Raw genomic sequence first — 20,703 nt, 5'->3', positions numbered from 1 at the left:
CTTTTCTTCTATAGAGATGAGAAAAATATAAAAGTAGAGACGCTTTTGAAATATCCACTTTGGAGAGTAATTCAAACGAAATTGAAAGCTAAGGTTTTTAGTTTTATTTTTTTAAAGACAAGAGAAAGTATGAGAAAGCTAATCTCACTTTACCCATAAATTTTGGAGCAAAACTTTTTATTCTTCAACATGGAGATATGCTTATTTCCAGATTGGGTGCTCTTGTTGTGTCCCATGTTTACTTTATCTACATGACTGTCCATAGAAAGTCAGATTATTACTCTTTTTCTTAATCTCAGGAAAGACCTAAAAGTAGATTGGCCTTCCATTCACTAAATAAACATTCTCACTCTGGAGATTCAGGGGGCCAGACAAGCAACACTGGACATTTTCTTGAGGCCAATCAGTGTTTGAAAGGAATCAGTTGTATCCACATTCGAATTTAAGGACACATTCATTCAACACCCCCCACCCCCCGCCCAAAACCTATACTCTAAGTGTACCTGACTTTCAGAAAACCCTATATCAAAGTACTCTCTTATGAAGCAAATATACCTAATGATTACCCCTCTTGGTAGCTTTTGTTTTACATTACTTACATTAGAAAATGGAATGATGAACATTAAGAATCTATTATCATTTACCTATGTTACAGGATATATTTTCTCCAAGTTGCAAAGATTTTCCTAAGTCTATATGGAATGTTTTAGTTACATCATGTTCTGAGATGGAACAGAAGTGTACATTTAATCAAAATTCTGTACAGTCTTCCAGTGAGTGTTGTCAGCAGCCTCCGATCGGTCTCTAGCTGCTCACGCAGTGCCCTTTAGGCTTCAGCTATGTGACAAATTAGAGCCCTCACCACATCCCCACTACAACAGCCTCCTCTTCAGCTGTATGCCCTGCAACTCTATCAGCCATTTGGACAGATTTCTCTCTTCTGAATTGAATTAACTATATGAACCTTGATTCTCACAGGAAAGTGAGACAGATTCTTTTTTCTAAAGACAGATTCTATTTTCTTCATCTTTCCTTAACCTAAAAAAATTCTAAGCATATATGTGGTCCCTCCACAGGAATGGGGATGATTGGAACCAGGAATAACAATCCTAAATGCTTAGTAAATTATGTACATTTCCTAAAGGAAAGGACTATCTTTCCTTTCTGACAATTTTCACACCCATTAAACACTCTGCAGCACATTCCAAATTCCAAGAAACTATTATGAATGGAATTTTGTTGACTTTTGCTTGATTTAAACCAATCCACTAACACACAAATACATACATAGGAGCATGTGTACATGTGTTTGCAAATATACATGAAACATTCCCATGTGATATGTGTTTCCATGTATTCATCTCCTTGAAGCATGACTTTGTTTAATAAGTGATAAGCATTTAATAAGCATAAAGCATTTTTCTGGCCTTGTGCAGATAAAAAGATTAAAAAGATAAAAAGATGAAAGGGTACATTTCCTAACTTAGAATAGGGAGATATTAACCAGGTTCTCAAGATAAAATAATACAAACATACAATATTTCCCAAACACTAAATTTAACAAAGAATTGCTATTTATTTCACTAAAAATCCACTGTCTTAAAGTGAGAATCAACTCTATTTTAAAACAGAGTTCTAAATTAATTTTAAAGTCAAAGTCACATTTTATCTTAAATATATTTTCAGTAATTCAACTATTTGATAAAGTAGTGGCCTTGTGTGTGGCAGGTTTGTTAATATTATTTAGTGTAATATGAAATGAGTGTTACCAATGAATCAATGTAATACTAGATAATACTTTCATTTATTCTTGCTGAGTGTGTGTGAAATATATAAGTAATACATTCCTTTTGGGAATTTAAGTTACAAAATGGTGAAACATGGACAGATAATTTTATCTCTTTCTCAGTCTAAATTTTCATTTAGACTGTATACTGAAAGTTTTTTACAATCATTTGTGGACATATTCATAGTGACAATTTCTCACTCTAAGAAAAGCTGACAGCAACGAGACAAGTCTGGGAGGCTGGAACCAGGGCAGCAACAATGAGGGTGAAATGCCCACTTAGTTTCAATTACAGCTTATTTCCACCTGTTTTATTAAAAAAAAAAAAGCATAATTCTTTGGTTCTCCATTCTAGAACATGGGATGACTTGCAGGCTTGGAAAAGACTTGAAAAGCTGGAACCCTTCAGAGTAATCAAGTCTGGACAAGATTGCTGACTGGTTATTTCGTTAAGAGCTGGAATGGCTAAAGCTCAAGTATGACTGGTCGCATTTCCTCGGGTTTTTTCCTCTAACTGTTCCTGATAAACCATAATGGTAAATTCATCAAGTGAAAAATAGTTGGGGAGATCACATGCTGAATCAAATAAGTGATAAGAACCAGCTTGTCACACAAACTGTATGAAATATGTGCTATTTACCTCTGCATTGCCCCACAACAATTCACTTTAGCCTAATAATTTCTCGATAGATAGAAGCAACAAATTATTGAGAGCAAAGGTAAACAGACTCAAGTTCAAACTCTGGATCTGCCACTTCCTTGCTGAGATGAGAACAGGAGAAATACTTGCCTCAAAAACTGTTGAAAGGGTTAAATGTTTCTCTCTCTCTCTCTCTCTCTCTCTCTCTCTCTCTCTCTCTTTCTCTCTCTCTCTCTCTTTCTCTCTCTCTCTCACACACACACACACACACACGTACATATTAACCCCTCACCCCCATGTACAACATGAGGAAGTATATAATAGCCAATAAGGCAGAGAAAACATAGAAATATGCTTTATTAATAACTTACAGTTTGGCATGCTTTTCTGTTTTGCAAGAGATACATCGTTGGATGGTTGACTGATTAACTCCATATATCCCAAGCCATGTGAAAGTTCCTCCCACAGAGATTGTCCAAAAAGTGTGCCTTCTGAGAGGATCCACATCAAAGCTATGAGGGAGAGAGAAGTGAACAAAGATGTTCCTCTGATGTTCAGGTATTATTTTTTAAGTGATGAGGTCATGGAGCTAAATCTTTATAAGACATGAAAAAGTAGCATTGGACATACTCAAATATATTTAGTCGAGATCCATTGGTTGATTGTTCTAATACACTGTGTAATCCACCAGCATGAGCTGATCCTTGAATGAGAACTGTTAAGAAGCCCACAATCATGACAACCATTTGAAATGCATCTGTCCACACCACTGCTTTTAATCCTCCCTGAAATGAAGAGAATGGATGTCAATTCTTGAAAATAAAGCCTGCAACTCTTTCAATCCCATACAGCCACCCCTGCTAATTAAATCAATCATTCTTTCTTTCCTTTTTTCATTCATCAAGACTTTTATTTCTTTCATTTTGCATGTTTTGTGTTCCAAGTACCATATTAAGCATGAGACTGTAATGGTAGCTGAAAAAGACCAAAAAATCCAACCTTATCTTTATAGAGGTCATAGTCTAGTAGGAGAAGCAGATACAATAATATAATTTTCTACTTTAAATTGTGGAAAGTGAAATTAAGAAAACTAATTCTTTCAATGGGAGCCTATAGCAAGGAGTCCTGACCTTGGCATTCTAGCTAAGTTCTGAAGGATGATTAATAATTTACCAGGTTCAGAGAACTAATAAGAGAAAGAGAACAGCATGTGTGAAGAAAGAAGAAGCTTGGCTACCTGAAGAAATGAAAGAATGTTAGAAAATACATGATGGGTTGTGCAGAGAGCCAAAGGGAGGTTGCTGAACACAAGATTTTGACCAGAACTGTAATGATTTCTCAAAAACAGTAAGAGAGTATAACAATGTAATCTCCACAGAAATGGGAGGCTCCATGTGCCCTGCCCACCTGTTAACTGGGGAAGTTGAGTGACTTGAGTGGAAGCTAAAAAGTACTTGGGAGAAAAGTCTGGGGAGTGAAGACTAGAAGAAGACCTGGAAGAGGCATATGGAGGAGAGACAGGAAAAGAAGCAGTACTTGCATCTGAGCCCTGGACTTGTACCAGGGACTTGGGGGGTGGGGAGGAACTTAGAAGGAAACACTTGGGGGGAAAAAGAGACATGGGAGAGAGACCCCTAGGGAGGCTGACAATGCCAGGCTTTATTTTGACTTGTATTTTCACTTTATTCCTTCCAGACTTGCCTGGCCCCTTCTGCCCCTGACCTATGGGACCCCACCAGAAGGTGCCTTAGACTTGTGGCAAGCTCTTGCGTCTCAGTGGCCCTGCTTTGAGCCAACCTTTTTCTGCTGGCATTTACCCCCAAGGAAGTGAGTAATTTTTCTGTGTTTCATGGGTAAACTATTTTAACTATATTTTTTTCTCTTCTCTCTATTGCACACTTAATTGTATTAAAGCTCTTACACACTAAGAATATGTTTTGTCTTTATGCAGTGAATAGCAAAACCCATTTAGAGCATGCAGGTTTGGGGGTGGCATCATTCTGCCAACGAACAAGATCACTGTAAGAAATGCATTTGATAAGAGACTGTGTTTATTTCCCAGTACTTGCAGTGGGAAGAAGTGGAATTAAGAGGTCAGCTCAGATTTTATTTCAGTAGTCCATACCCAAGATGACAGCAGTTAGGAATAGGGTAAATATGGAAAGAAGTTGATGGATTTGAAAGCTATTTGGAAGGTAAAATCAACATAACTTGTGATTAAATGAATATAAGTGCTGAGGAAGTGAGACAAACAATTGAAGATTTTCCCCTAGGTATGGCTTATACAATTTGAGTTCTTTTCTTTTTCTTTTTTTTTTTTTTGGGGGGGGGTAAACAAGAGACTGTGAAAATTTTTTGCAAAACTGAGATAGTAGAATACTGAGAAAGAAAAGAACTAGGAAGAAATGATAGATTTCAGATATTCATGGAAAAAGGAAGTTTAAGACTTAAAGGAGAGTTAAATAGTGAAGTAAACCTAACAGAGTTTCAAAAGGATAAATATAACAGTAGAACTCAGGAAAGATAATTAGGCAAGAGGTTAGAGCAGTGTTATAAAATCCAGATACTTTCTAGAGTCACTTGGGGAATTTGAGAATAGCAATAAAACCAACATCTAAGCCCCATCCCTGGGGATTCTGAATATACTAATAGACCCAGTTTTCAGTGTTTTTTGAAAGGCCTGCAGGTAATTCAAATGAGCAATTCTAATTGAGAACATGTGGGCATGAAGAAAGGAAGAAAGGAAGAGGTTACTGGAATAATACAAGTGTAGAGTCCCGTAGGACCACAGTGAATGTAGAATGAGCAAATTTGGAAAGATGAAATGAAGTGATATATTAAAATATGCTTTGAAAATGAATAAGCACTATGAGAATAAAAGAACTGATATTTTTAACATTGAAAAATAGAATTATCGTCCCCTGTTACTCCTCCAGAGTGTCAAGAACTTCTGTGAAAAGATGACAGGCTTCATCTTTATCTTGAGAAAAAAGAAGATATTGGGTTTTCCCATCACTTCTTTTGTAATTAAAAATTAAAATGCAATTAAAAATTAGACATTATAGCCCTGGCCAGAGCATTGTTTTTGTATCAAGTCCTGATAGAAGAAATAACCAACCTCTTACGTCCCACCTCCTAAATGGACTTTGATTTCCTTTAAAGACATTAATACTTCCAAACTCAAATCTCCTCAGATTTTAGTGACATGACAACTGAATATCAAAGACCCGAGTTCTCAGAGGCTACTTGGCACTGGTTATGCAGAGGAATGCATAAATCTGAACTTCAGCTAGACATGAGGTAAGAGAGCAACCATTTTATCAAATATTTAATCAAAAGACAGATCATAATCACCCCGAAAACTTCTTAGATGCTGACTCCTTCATAAAATACACACACACACACACACACAGTTGATCTGTAACGCTAATGGTGCCATGTCCCTTGCGTATGGAGTGACATGTGTTGTTGGGGATCTAGTGTTTAGATCAGTAGATTGCAAACACTGAGTTGGTAGGACTTCCTTCTTATTTCTTATTTTTTTTTCACTCTTCCAGGTTATTTTACATAGGCTGTGCACCCACAGGATTATCAATGTGATTTAATGAATTAGGTAAATAAGTCACCATTTTGGTGATATACTCAGGTCTCTAGCCTGGTTAGAGAGAGGAGAGATGAAACAGAGGCATGGTGACAGGAGATGAGATTGAGATGCTGATTCACAAAATGAAGGATTTTCAACGCTAGGCAAAGCTTATAGTGTATCCTGTGAGCTATGGTAAACTAGAAGAGAATTGAGTCAGTAAAACTGCACGAAGAAATGAATATGTTCAGCTTAATCTAATAGAGTTTCAGCATGCGAGGAAGCATTGAAACCAATTAAGTGGTTGTAAATTTAGTTCATCTTAGTTTATTGAGAACACTAAAATAGCCAAATTTCTTTTTGATCTCTCTACTTTTGGGGTTCTATTGCTACCTTTTCCATGTTTTTTACCTTTTTTTCTTTTACGGAAATCAAGTTAGTTGTTTTAATTCCATTTTTCTACTTTGACCATTTCACTTAAACGTTTCCCTTGGAAACTTTGCCGTATATTTTTAAACTGGAATCGAAGTTTAAGAAATATTTCCTCCACAACAATTCAAGGACTATAAAATCTGATTATTCTCTTCCTGACTTATATGCTATTGTTATAATTTAGGGATTATTTGTTTTTCTTAATCTCAAAGTCACACATAATAATATTATTACTACCATTACATTTTATAGTATTATAAATTATAATGTAGACTATAAAATTATGAAAAAATATAAATTCTAATATACCATGAACTTATTATTTTTTATCATTAGTCAACCAAAATTGTTTCACTAGACTTATTAAATGTTTTCTATATTAATTGTTTTCTATCAAAAATAGGATAATTTTCCTACCTCCCACAGAATTTCCACCAGATTTTTTTTCATGGAAAGATATGTTAATCTTGATATATAAATTCTCTTAACACTCAGTTCCTGAAAGATAGTTTTGCTGACTATACAATCATAGGTTTAAAATTATTTTTCTTCAATATTTTCAATATTTTGAAGATATCATTCTACTATTTCTGGCTTCCATTACTATTGTTAATTAAATTTGCCTTCAGTGTCCACTTGCATTTTCATTTCCTTTTTCCCTTTCTCCTTTTTTCAAGTTTTCTACTGTGTTTGTTTCTGTAGTCTTACTAATAAGTCAAGATATTAACTTTATTTTATCCTTTTATCCCTTGAAGTTGTAATTCTTTATACTGTACATTCTAATCTTTTATCCATTCTGAAAATTTCAAGCTGCAACTCTTTGTACTCTTGCCTATTTTCCATTCTTCTTGCATTCTCCCCTCAGATTTGAATAAAGCATAAATTAGACTCTCATTTTTCCCATAACATATCTCATTTTTGTTTCCCACTCCCCAGTCCTTGTTACATATATCAGATGGTTATTTCTTCAGATACAGCTTCCAATATACCTATTGTCTCTTCGAATGTATTCAATGTGCACTTTATCATGGTAACTGCACTGTGTGGTCATTCTTGCTGTTTGCCCGTTTTTTGTTGCTATGCGGCAGCCCCTGCCACTGAACGCCAGTGAACTTACTGGAAAGAGGGAGGCTTTCACTCAGACACATAGTACATCCGAGTGAATAAGACCTCCTTCCCCTGTGCGCTGGACTGGACAGTCAATGGCGGGTAAGATCGGGGGCAGACTAAAGAAGGCACTGGCTAGCTGCATGTCTGCGACTCCTGCCAACCTAAGACAGGCGCAGTCCTCGAGGGGCTTCATTATGATAACCTTTGGCGTTCAAATCAGACAAATGTCTAAAGGCCTGTAAGCCTAATCCAGGCGTTAAGCCCGCAGTGAAAAACCCCTTCTTTTGGCTGAGAACACGGCTGCTGCCTGATGGAGTCACCAACAAAACGGTTTAACTATTAACCAGTTGGTCATTGTTCCTACATAAGAAACAACATAGCAACCAGTCTATAATTATACTATTTTCTTATCTACTTTACTTTTTCTATTCTGTGTGAAATCAGTTCAAGGAAATGCGTGATGAAGAAAATAGTGTGTGGTAAAAGTAGTTTCAGAATAATCATAATACTTCTCACATGAGTCAATACCACAAAAATCAAAATGCTTACGTAGAGAAAATATCGCTTGTGATCACTAAAAGTAAAAGGTAGCAGTAGTTAAATATTAATGCTTTCTGATAATTGTGGTTTTGGAAAACAAAAGCTAGCTTAAAGAATGCTGTTCTGTGTAATCAAAAATAATTGTGTAGATTCAGTACCTTGAGATTGTTTACTGTGCCATGCAATGGAACATCGATCACATGAACATGAATAATGAAGTAGATGTCTTATGCACTACTAAGCATTTTATGCTGAGAAAGAATTAACTTGTATGAAATCATCCATTGTTAAAAAAGGTATAAAAGTGTATAATGATTTTGAGCAAATTACATTCAGATCTTCACTCTTGAAGTGTGTCTGTCTGTCATTTATGCACCAAATCCTTGACCATCCTGCACGAGTTTCACATCCCTGGGATGGCCTTGCCAGTCTACCGCTGCGCTGGTCCGCGGCATTGCTGCATCATTTATTTACTTAAATAGTTCCTATTTATCCGTTTTTTATTCTGTATTTTCTAATTCCAACATATGCTGCTCTTGAGAGTCTAGATCTCTTGGTTTTTGTCTTGCTGTCACCATCATAGCTCAGTTCTTTATGTTCATGTGATATTTTATAATAAGATCATTGCTGGATATTTTTCTATGGTGATCTTACAATCTTTCTCTCTTTTTAAAGATTTATTTTTGCATAGAAGAACCTGGGGTGTAGGCCAGAGGTAAAGGGGGTGAGAGGATTCACCAGAGCCAGAGTGGGGAGCATAACAGTCCAATCTACTAAAATACACCGCTGAGGGAGCAGCAGGTGAGACAGGAGAGGTCTGCTGCACTATATGTGGATTAGTTCCCTGGCCAGGGATTGAACTCAGGCCATAGAGGTGAGAGTGCTGAGACTTAACCCTTATGCCACTGGGGAAGCCCTGATCTTAGTCTTACCTTGAATTCTTGCTCCAGAGAGGAGCTGCACATTTTTTATGCTAGAGCACAAGTTTATTACTGAACTAGAATGACCTTAGCTTCCTCAGTGATCCCAGTTTTATGTGATATCCCCAAACTCAGCAACTCTACATAGTCACTAGCCCAGAATTCATTATCCCAATTATAGTCCTGCTATCAGCACCCTCCTCAGCCCTACCTACTCATCATTCACTCCAAATACCAGTCCTAATAATTCATATTTTAAAATTGCTTTATTATAGTATTTTGTTACTCTACTTGCAGGGAGAGTTTCATTTGCTAGCTAAGCTGTCTTTTGCAAGACTAGCAAGGCATCCATTGTTATATAGTCAGCACACATTTTTTTCCTATTCTAGACAATTGCTCCAGGCAACTAACCTGACATATATGACCAAATGTGTAAGGAGCAGGAGCCTATTTTTAACCTAGATAGGAGGATGTGTGTGTCTGGAATAGAATGGAATGAGAAAGGGTATGAATGGAATGGGAGGATATTAAGTCAAGCTTTGTGATGCAATGAAATGGTGTGATTTACAAAGTATGATAAAAGAGAGAGAAGGGCATTTGTGATTTTATGTTATCATTAAATATATACTACAGGAGATTATGGAGATAGGCACATAATGCTGACATATGGAGATAGGCACATAATGAATGATCTGCAGTATGATAATATATTTATTTTTTCTCTATAAAAGAAGAAAGAGAACACAAATATCTGGGAATCTTTGTCATATTCTTAATTTATAATCCCTTAAATATGGTGTAAGAAATGCAGAGGAACAAAGAGTTCCATTATAGTTCATAGCATATAATAGTTACTCAAGGAAAGTTTATTGAACTAAACATTGGAAAAATTCTATAACTATGGTGCCAGCACCACACAGGTTTCTTAGTTTAAACCTGTGCGTGTGTAAACCCAAATGGTAAGTGTACACCATGTTTATTCATTCATAAGAAACAAAAACAAGCTCTGGATTCCTCAAGTGTGCAAAATACCAGTCATCCTTGGTCACTCTTACATGCAAATCAAACGGTAGATCACTAAGCATAAATGCTACTTGTAGTTTATAGTAACTGTTAATGAACAGTTTTTTCCCCATAAAAGTTACATATCAGTTATCTTCTGATCAAGAAGATTTTTTTTCATTAAATCCTATTTTAGCCATGGCTTTCTCAAATGATTTCAGAGTCCAAATTCTACTAATAACTGTTACTTAGAAAAATTACATAAAACAGCAGCACCTTTCTTAGGAAATCATGACAGACAACCCAAAGCATCTTCTATTTAATTTTTAAAGAGCAATATCTGCTATAATTAGATGTCCTATTGGAAATTTGCCCTTATCCCATATTAGGAGATAGAACTAAATTCCTTTTCACAGCTAGATACATACCAGGGTACAGTAGAATGTGCAAACAATTCCTGTTGCAAACACAGAGCCCCAGAGATCAAATCCAGTCACTGTGAAAAGAGATAAAACATTTACTACAAGCACCTTGTCTTTTTAGTACACAGATTATCTATTTCATGAAATTACTGAGAAGGACCATATGTTATTGATGAACTTATGGCTGTCAAAACTGCAGTCATTCCAGTGATTAAAAACCAAAACAATCAACAAACAAACTGGGTATTTGGAATCTCGTGAGTAGAATCACATAGCTGTGCTATTTTTAAAATTCAATTTTTAGAGTTTATTCATTCTAAATAATAATGTTGTGAGTGCTATTATAATTCAGAGTTCCCTAACCACAGAAATATCTCTCCAACAAGATGTTTTATGTACATTTCTCAAGGTGAGAATGCAGGTATCATATGGTAGAATATACCCCAGGAGGTGGCAATGACTCACCCTGATTGAGTGCCAGAGCAGGGGCATAGACCACTACTCCTGTGTAGAGAATCTGGTGGAGAAACAAGAATCAGGTGAACAGTGAGAGAAGTCACATAGAAAGGAAAAGTACCTTAAAAGGCTCCTATTTCAGCCTACAAACTTCCTTAAACATGTATTCCCTTCAATTTGTTGGCCCAAAATTTCATTCCCAACCTCTCGAATTTAGAAGTCATTGACCACTCACTGTAACTAGTTTGCAGACAGGAGCAAGCATTTGGTGGAGGAAGACAGTTGGATTTTCAAGATTGCTTTAAATTTTTATTTTAAAGCTAGATTTGGTATATTTCTAATGATATTTTTTGATCTGCCCTTTCTCTACGCATTTCTCTATGCATGTATCTCAAGGACATAGACATGTTTTAGCAGTTTGCTGGAGGAGGAATTGTGCTGTGGAAACAGAGGAATCTGTGAGGAGAGGGCACTGCAGGGAACTGTCAACATGGGCGATCTACATAATGAGAACTTCTGCTAGCTTCCGGAAACATTACTTTGAATGTAGTGGGTAGAGTCCCATTTTTTTAAATAGAATTTCACACTTAGAAATGCATTCAAGGTTTTAAAAGACAAATATCTAAGGGGGAAGTCAAGAAGCATGGCTTTCCTCCTTTTCTCTCTCTTGACTCTTTCAATGAGTCTTTTTTAATTAAAAAAAAGAGAAGTTTATCTTCTTGCAGAAAGTACTTGATAAGTAGTATGAAATGTGCCCATGAGCATGTCACAGGCAGGGTTGGGACAACATGAAGGTACACCCGATTCTGAAAGGTAGGAGGGGAGCCAGAAAGAGACAAAAGGGAGTATTGGTGTGGGACTATGATCTTAAAATGATTTATGCAGAACAGGACTTTCTAGTTCAACTCAACTACTAAAAAACAAAAAAAAAAATAGAGGATGGATAAATAGATGACAGATAGATAGATAGATAGATAGATAGATAGATAGATAGATAGATAGATAGATAGATAGATAGATAGATAGAGACAGATAGACAGAGAGATACCAGTTAGTTATCAGGCCACTTCATATCCGGAGCAACTTGTACAGGTTAAAAAAGTTTGAAATAAATTACAAGAATTTTTTTTTTTGCTTTGTGGTTTATGATATACATTTGTTTGCTATTATTTTTATACATATATGGGGTCTGTGCAATGCAGACAAGTAGCTCTTCACGCTATCTTGAAAGTGCTATGCCTGGAAGAAAGCTTTTCTTAGTATTAAATCTATTCTTTCATTGCATGAATTTCTCCCTGAAATAACTAAATCTGTGCCTTGTCACCTTATACTTTGCATGTTTGTAGCTGCTCTTACCCCTTACCGTCTGCACAATGTAGATGACCGTTGCTGCATATCGAACTGATTTGTTGAATCGTAGTTGTAAATACTAGAAATAACAGAGAAAGACAAGCAAAGAATCAGCAAGTTTTACATACAAGCTGCCGAGACATTCCTCTTTTGCTTGGTATTCCTGAGTTTAGTGCTTTGGATTTATAATGTGATTTTCTGCTGTGTATACTGGGGAGAACAGAGAAAACCTTGCATTGTTCATCAAAGATAAAGTAAAGCTCAATTCTTGCTCAAGTTTCATTCTCACACTGGTCATAGAAGTTAAATGAGTTGCCTGAATACAAATTCAGTTCTTCTGACCTTCTATCAAGGGGTCATCCTACTGGATATACTGAAGCCGTTGTTTCTTTGCTTAACTTCACTGCCCCATTAACCACACATTGCCACTTCGAATCTCCTAAAGTGGAACTCTGATCAATTCACTCTTTTTGTCAAAATCTTCAATGATGTTCAATGGTTAATGGAACTAAGTGCACATCCCAGGTCTTCTATTTTAATCCCTGTACTGCCTGATCTATTATATCATTCATTCTCCACATAAAATCATTGGGTTTTGTTCAACCAACATGCTTTGCACGCCTTTGAATTTCTTAGTCTTTTCCTTTGTGCATGCAAAATGTTTAATGTAAGGGGTCTTCCCAATTCTTAGTCATATTAAGAGGGTTGGTCCAATTGCCATTTGTTTCCCTACTCATACTTTATCTCTGAGCTCATATGGCAATTACACTAAATTTTTCTTTCCCTTTCAATTTCACCTGGCCACCTCCTGTATTGTATTTTGGTGTTGGATGTATGTACTCACTGTATTTGATTCTTATGGCTTCTATACTCATTTTCCCTAATACCAATTCTGGAGGCCAGAAATCTGAAAGAATTTAGAATTTAGAATTTTCACCTCAACTAAAATTGAGGTGTTGGCAGGGTCATGCTCCCTGTGGGGGTTTTAGGAAAGAATCTACTTCTTACCCCTTCAAACTTTTCTTGACTTCTGGCTCCATAACTCTAGTCTTTGATTCTGTTATCACATCGTCTTACCTTCTGTCCATCAGATCGCTCTTTGCATCCCTCTTGTAAATATGATTGTACTTCAGGTCCAGCTGGATTAAACCAGGATAATCTCCCCATCCCAAGATCCTTAATTTAAGTACAACTGTAAGGATCCTGTTTTTAACCAAAGAAGGTAAATTATCACAGGTTCCAGAGAGTATGAATTTGGATCCAAATGAAAAAAAAAAAATCCAGTGTCTCAAAACATATCCACAGGTACCATCTCCTCTGCTAACAGTCTAACACTATCATCTCTGGCTTACATTGCAGCAATAGCCTCTTCACTGCTCCCTCTGCTTGAGCAGTCAAAACCCTATAATCATTCTCAATGTCCAGCTAAATAATACTCTCAAAACACAAATTATACCATGTTATGACAATGCCAAACCCTGTGAAGTTGCATCTCACCTAAAGTAAAAATCAATGATCGAAAAGACTTCATAACATTGGTTTGAGCCCTACCAGACCCTAAATATTCATTTACTTAACAAATATTTGTAGCATCAGTATTATGCTGAAATAATATTACATAATAATACCTTATCCCTTCACATTTGCTTTCTCAAAATTTAGATATAATTACTAAAATAACCTAGTTGTCATTTAAAGGACGCCTACAAGAAAAGCAATTTACGAAAAGAGTATATAGTCTCTAATATCAGAAACCATTATAAAATAAGATTTAGAGAGTAAGATTTAGGGGTAACCTGTGCATTATAATAATGAAACTTTTAGATTAGAAAGCAGATTTAATTTAATTTAAGAACCAACCCCTCCCCCTCACACACACAAATAAGAGATCAGGTAGGCATTAGTCTATAAAATAATATGAGTATAAATAACAATGGACTGGATTTATTAGTCAATAATAAGAGAAAGAAAACAAGTTTAACTGAAGTAGAGACAACATGAAAAGACTAATAATAAACTAAGTAGAGATAATGAAAATGTATGATGTTGCAAATGAGCCGAGACTAATTTATAACTTGAGGGTGAGAACAATTCCTTCTATTTTGACACAGGAAAGGATAGTGATAAAGTAGCACAGATGGCATATCTTAGTCTCAAAATTCCACTGCACATCAAAGCTTTTAAATTAGTTGGTTATTGCTATAGAAAGCCCACCCAAAAACTTATTGACATAAAAGCCAAGGATTTATTATTTCTCCTTGTTTTGAGGAATAGTGGGGTGGTTCCTCTACTGGTGTTTTGAGGATTAGTTGGGTGTTCCCTTTTGTGACTCTTCTGTGACTGTAATCAACTGGAAGATCAGCTGGGTGAGAAGTCCAAGATGGCCTTATTCAGAGGTCTAGCTGTAGTTTTGGCTACTGGCTAGGGTACCTTCTTCATATGTGGTTCCTTATGCTCTAGAGGCTAGACCTGCTAGACATCTTCCTGACAGAGCAGCCAGGAGAGCATTCCAAGAAGACAAAAGGAGAAGCTATAAGCCTCATAAAATCTAGTTTGCAAATATATACTTCAACTACATGTTATTGGTCAAAGCAAGTCACAAGGCCAAATACAGATTCAAAAGATTGGGAAATAGATTCCACATCTTTCAGTGTACTTAAAAAGACCATGGGGAAAATATCTATGGATAAGTAACAGGGAATGAAGGATAAACAAAACAATATAAATTTAAATTGCTAGAAAGAGATCAGGTGGTATATATTTGGGGAAAGTAATAAGACAATAACACAAAAGTCTTCTGTGGCATTTACCATTTGCCAGGCTTTGTTGAAAGTATTTGCATATAATGCCTCATTTCTCCTCACAGACATCCTTTGAGATAAATGCTTTCATTATAACTATTTTACATATATGAAAATCAAGCAAAGGGAATTTCAAATATTTCCCCACAGTCATGCAGACAGCAAGTGGCAGAGGTGGCAATCAGAGGCAATAGACTGATTCTAAAGTCCATACTTTTAACCCCAATGCCATGCTACTAATTTTTATTAATCAAAATGACACCATATGCACCTGACAAAGTCTGAATTTTTAGGGTACTCACATATTTTTAATATGTAAAGGGCAATATAAGCAAATGTTTTTAAAGCAAACTTTGTAAATGAAATTCAGTAAGAACCCTACATTTTTTACATCTGTGCTAATTTAATAAAGGGAGTCTCAAATCTTTTCACTTATGTATTTGCAATCGGTCACTTTACTAAAACCAATTAAAATTAAGAATGCATAGAGTGGATTTTTCAGTAGTTTCAAAACACAGTTTTTATTCCCTCTTAATTTTGAAGAAATATAATGATTAATAATGTGTACATAGCTTCTTATTTTAAATGGTATTTTTCTGTAGTAAAGTTCGGCTAATTTTTTTGCCATACATTTTAAGTTGAGGGCATTAAAAATCATTAAACATGTGACATAATCATTTATTTTAAATGCATGTATGATTAATAATGTGTACATAGCTTCTTATTTTAAATGGTATTGTTCTGTAGTAAAGTTCGGCTAATTTTTTTGCCATACATTTTAAGTTGAGGGCATTAAAAATCATTAAACATGTGACATAATCATTTATTTTAAATGCATGTCTTACACATTGCAATGTATCTGGTAACCTTGTCCCCTAAACTCCAGTTGTGCGCCCCCCACATTTCTGTGACACCCAAATCACGTCACGGGGGATATTATCTGGTGAATGTCCAAGGCCCTCCCTCTGTCTGACACCACGCCCACTGGGAACTGCCATTCAAAGTAACTGGCTCCTCCCTCTGGCCTCTTTGATCTCTTGTTTCACATTCTCCCCTTGGCTCACTCTCTTCAAAACACACTGGTGTCTTTGTGCATCCCACAAACATACCAGTCCACTCCCCTTTTAGTTCCTTTGCATGTGTGGTGCCTCAGCTTGGGGTGTTTCTCCTCGCATGGTACAATCACCTGTTGTCTTCAGGTGTCCATTTAACTGTCCAATTTTCCTTGAAATCTTACTTCACCACCCTATGTGAATTATCATGCTCCACCCAAACCAATACTTCTTCTCTTGACCTTACCCTATATTGACTTTTTCCACTATTGTATTTAGGAAAACAGGTAGCATGTTGATTCATTATGTGATCTCTAAATTTAGACTCCTTAGATTTGAGAAAATGGCTAGTTGTGAACTGTGGGATATTGAGCAAGCCACTTAACTATTTGCCTCAGTTTTCTAGTCTGTTAAATGAAGATGATGAAATGGTGCCTCAGTTTTCTAGTCTGTTAAATGAAGATGATGAAAAGTTTATTTCAAGGTCAAATGTGTTAACACACATAAAGTACTTGGAGCAGTGCTCAGCACACAGACACCATGTGAATTTGTTACTATTTTATAGAGACTGTTTACTGACTGCCATTCTCTGCTGTAAAATAAGCTCCTAGGGGCAAGTAAGTGAGCCTAGAACTTAGTAGGTGCTTAGTTGAGTATTTATTGAATGGTTATTCAGTTGTAAAATCATTTTTCATATTTGGGTAATTTAACAAGCTCTTTCATACTTAATGAAACTGTCATGAAAGAAGGCAGTTATTTTTTCTTCTGTGAAAACTGGAGCTGATGAGTGCCAAAAAACTTGCACAGAATGAGAAGCATGGACTTAGAAACTGAGCACACATTTTCTGGCTATGAGTTTCTCCTTTCTAGCAGTTAGACAATTCTTTTTAAAATGCCAGTTATGTCTTTGAAAGGCAAGCCTTCATTATTGATGAAAAAAAATTAAAAACCTAGGGTATAGTCACATTTTCACTAGTATTGAGTGAGGGAATATATTTATATATATTTTAGGATTACACACGTTTTAGTCATTTTCTCTTGTATTTATAGCCCATGTAATAGCTGATATATGACCCAATCATGATTATCCTCTTTGGGGGAGGTGGGAGGTTGATCTTGGATATGATCAGAGAGAGAATCTTAAGTTTTAAAATCTTCCATAAAATGTTCATTTGCCTGAATGACTTTTGAAGCCTAGAGTAAGCCTTTATAATTATTTTACTTACAGTATTAAAAAAAAGAAAGGTCTTTTAAAGGTCCTCTGTAGGGCCTCCCTGGTGGTGCAAGGGGTTAACATGCAGCCTATGAAGCTTACCGAAGCCACTGCAGCACGAGTTTGATTGCCGATTAGGGAGGTGCCCACATGGGCAGCAGATCTCTCCTGACTTGCCCACTATTTTCCTCAGCAGTGTATTTCAGACAATGTGCCTGTTCTATTCCCCTCTGTCTCTGGTGAATCCTCTCACCCCTTTCACCTCTGGCCTGTTCTTGTACGCATAAATAAATAAATCTTTAAAAAAAAAAAAGGTCCTCTGTATAATTTGGAATGATTTTGGATAAGGAAAATAAACAACTATTTCATAGAATGTGATTTAATGATCACACTTAAATATTGGATATGCAAATTCAACTTTTAATATATTTTTCTTGAGAATTACTGCAAAGTCAAAAACACCAGTGGCTTCATTTCCTCCCCTTTTTTATATAATTTAGCAACTTTTGAAAAAGATTTTATTTATGCATACAAAAACTGGGGTACAGGCCAGAGATGTGGGGTGTGAGCAGATTCACCAGAGACATAGTTGGGGAGCAGAACAGGCGGACCGACTGAAGTACACTGCTGAGGGGAGCAGCAGGTACAAAAGGAGAGGTCTGTTGTGCCATGTGAGTTACTCCCTGGGAGGCTGGGGATTGAACTCAGTGCTGCAGTGGCTGGCAATAGCTTGATAGCACTGTCTTTAACCCCTGCGCCACCAGGGAGGCCCCTAATTTAGCAACTTCTTCCCGTCAAAAGATTTTCTAAAATATTATCATTTTCCCACTGTTGGAGCATAGTAATACTTTGTGTTAAAATGCTCAGCTCTACTATCTGCTGAAAAGGGAGACAAAGTGGATTCTCATAAGCTTTGTCCACTATACAATCTTGATTAGTCATTCACCTGTATCACAGTTTGCTTAGCTAGAATATTACAACATTCATGGCATATGAGCTGCATGCTTTTCAGAATAATGATGTTAATAATAACACAAATAATAATTTCAGCTCTTTCCTGGTAATCTACAACATATGTACATCATTACATTTTTATGAACAGGTTCACACAATCACTGAAATGACCTCATGGGAATGACTTTAATATTTACATTCTATAGATGGAAAAACATGTTGGTAGCTAAAGTTTTCTCCAGTAACATTGCAATATTTTTCTATGAGGTATAACTGCCCTTAAAATAAGTGTGTGTTCTTCAACTACCATGTGTTATCGTGTGTATAACCAGAGGGGAAAAAACAACAACAAAGAATGTCCAAGAGGAGAGAAATAGCAACTCCTTTCAAATTAAAGAAGACAACAGTTCTCTTACCTCATAAGTGCTGGTGATGCCAGATCTGTAGAACACAGGGAGAAAGAGCTCTGATGTGAAGATGATGACAAATGTATAGGCGATGAAAAAGAGCAGGAAGGAAGCCCCAAAGCGGTAGACCTCAGAAGGAGCCCCCAGGACTGTGACAGCAGACATAAAACTGGCTGTCAGAGACAATGCTACAGGGCCAAAACTCATTTGCCTTCCCCCTACTAGGAATTCCCGGGAAGTTGCCTTTTTTCTCTCCTTAATTGCAAAAAACACCCCAATTCCAGAGGAAATGACAAAAAGGGCTGCAAAGACGACATAATCCCAAACTGCAAAGTTCTTTGCTTCCATGCTGGGAATTGCAGAGCCAGAGACTGACTTTCAACCAGATCTCAGGGAAATGGTGTTTCCAAACAAAACTCGCTGCAGCAAATGCTTTGCCCAGAGAAAAGACCGTGATTCTGTGAGGAAAGAGATGACCAGAGGCACTTGTGTGGATCTTCAAACAAAAGTTGTACTCAGGGAAGATCTCAAAAGTTGACTACAAAGAGAAGTCTGGTAGCGATATTGGGCCCAACAGATGAGAACTTGAAATGTGACTCTGGCCAGGAGCTCTCTGTGCCTTTACTAAAGCATATGCCAAGGAAAAGGAATTCAGATATGTTCTGAAATTTATAACCACTGGGGGTGGAATGAACTCACCAGGTAACATGCTTTTTATCTCCTAAGATTTTTTTTAATTAAGGTTAAACATTACTGAGAAACATAGAAGTGATGCAAATTGATCACGTCAGCATTTTTAATTAGTGAAACAGAATCTGTAAAATGCAAACACAATCCTTAGTGGTGTCTTTCTCCTGAGTAAGGGAGGTGAAGGATGGGTGCCTGCATTTGTAGTGGGATGGAAGGAAGTAATAAAGAACTGGGCATCAGAGACCTTTGCTCAGATCAGGTCAACCATGAGCTGTGATATATTTGACCATTCATTGAGTCTTTCTGAACTTCATCTGGAACCCAGTGATTATATGACTCTCTAGGATTATGATGAATCTTTAAGTATCTCAAATTTCCTGACCCTACTTTTCCTGATTGGTAAAATGAATAATAATATCTACCTCATTGGCTATTATTTGTGTTTCCAGTGGGGTACTCCTTCACATAATAGTTGATTTTTAACTTGACTTTTGGCCTTGGAGAATTGATTTATTAGTAATAAATAAATTAGAGCCTTCAGTTTTATCTTCTCCATCTCTACTTTTGACAGTTTATATACTTGTTCCAAGAGGCTAAATTAGAGTTAAGACCAAGAGAAATGAGGGAAGGTGAAAATCTTGATATAGAGTCCTGTTTCTGCTCTTGTTAGACTATCTGTTGATTGTTCTGAAAAAAGCCACTTTCTCTAATTTGTTCTCTACTTTGTACATGCTTTCCCTTTCTTCTCAATGATCTTCCCTGACCTCACCTCTACAAAGCCTTCTAATCCCCAAAATCTAGTTGATGTTCCCTACTCTGTGGGGCCTTTACTGCTCATATTTCACAGCTCCTGGTCATATCCTAACATCCCTCAACTCCTGCGGGAAGCAGCCTGCGTTTGTACCCTACAATTATCCTTACATATGTTAAGAATCTTTCTGTGGTTTGTTGGTCAGACATTGTAGATGGTCAGCTCCTTAAAGACAGAGGCACAGGTCCTGGTCCATAGTGCTCAATAAGTAGTAGTCATTGTAGAAATAAAGAAGTAATCAAAAAAAGCAAATGAAGAAAGCAAGTCATCCATAAAGCCAGAAATATTTCCTATCCAGCTGAGGAACTAATTTTGCTCTTGACATCTGGATAACTAAATAATTTTCTTTATTATTTATTTAGTCTAGATACTGTCTTCACTCCCTGCTTTGCTCCATGGATTTGAATTAGGCCACAGGAAGTTCTTATGGCTGAAATATGCCTTTTAATTACAAATAAATAAGCAAATACTCTACCAAGAGCTGTGTCCTATTTTTAAAATCTTCCTGTAAGTTTGCAGAGCTGATGTAATCAG

At 36.5% G+C, this 20,703-nt stretch overlaps 1 protein-coding gene across 1 annotated transcript in view; it reads right to left on the bottom strand.

The window, feature by feature from the left end:
• Positions 1–19,016, bottom strand: part of SLC5A12 (solute carrier family 5 member 12) — a gene marked incomplete at both ends in the record, with an annotated part of 41,729 nt that extends 22,713 nt beyond the window's left edge. The window contains 6 exons of the mRNA XM_084230610.1: positions 2,798–2,938; positions 3,057–3,211; positions 10,442–10,509; positions 10,901–10,952; positions 12,255–12,320; positions 18,678–19,016. Of these exons, the coding sequence (XP_084086736.1) occupies positions 2,798–2,938; positions 3,057–3,211; positions 10,442–10,509; positions 10,901–10,952; positions 12,255–12,320; positions 18,678–19,016 (821 nt within the window). The remainder of the gene's footprint in view (positions 1–2,797; positions 2,939–3,056; positions 3,212–10,441; positions 10,510–10,900; positions 10,953–12,254; positions 12,321–18,677) is intronic.
• Between the last annotated feature and the right edge of the window lie 1,687 nt (positions 19,017–20,703).

Source organism: Talpa europaea (assembly GCF_964194135.1).
Source record: "Talpa europaea genome assembly, chromosome: 1".
Lineage (NCBI taxonomy): Eukaryota > Metazoa > Chordata > Mammalia > Eulipotyphla > Talpidae > Talpa > Talpa europaea.
The sequence above is the reverse complement of the archived record's forward strand: the minus strand, read 5'-3'. Positions and strand labels throughout refer to the sequence as shown.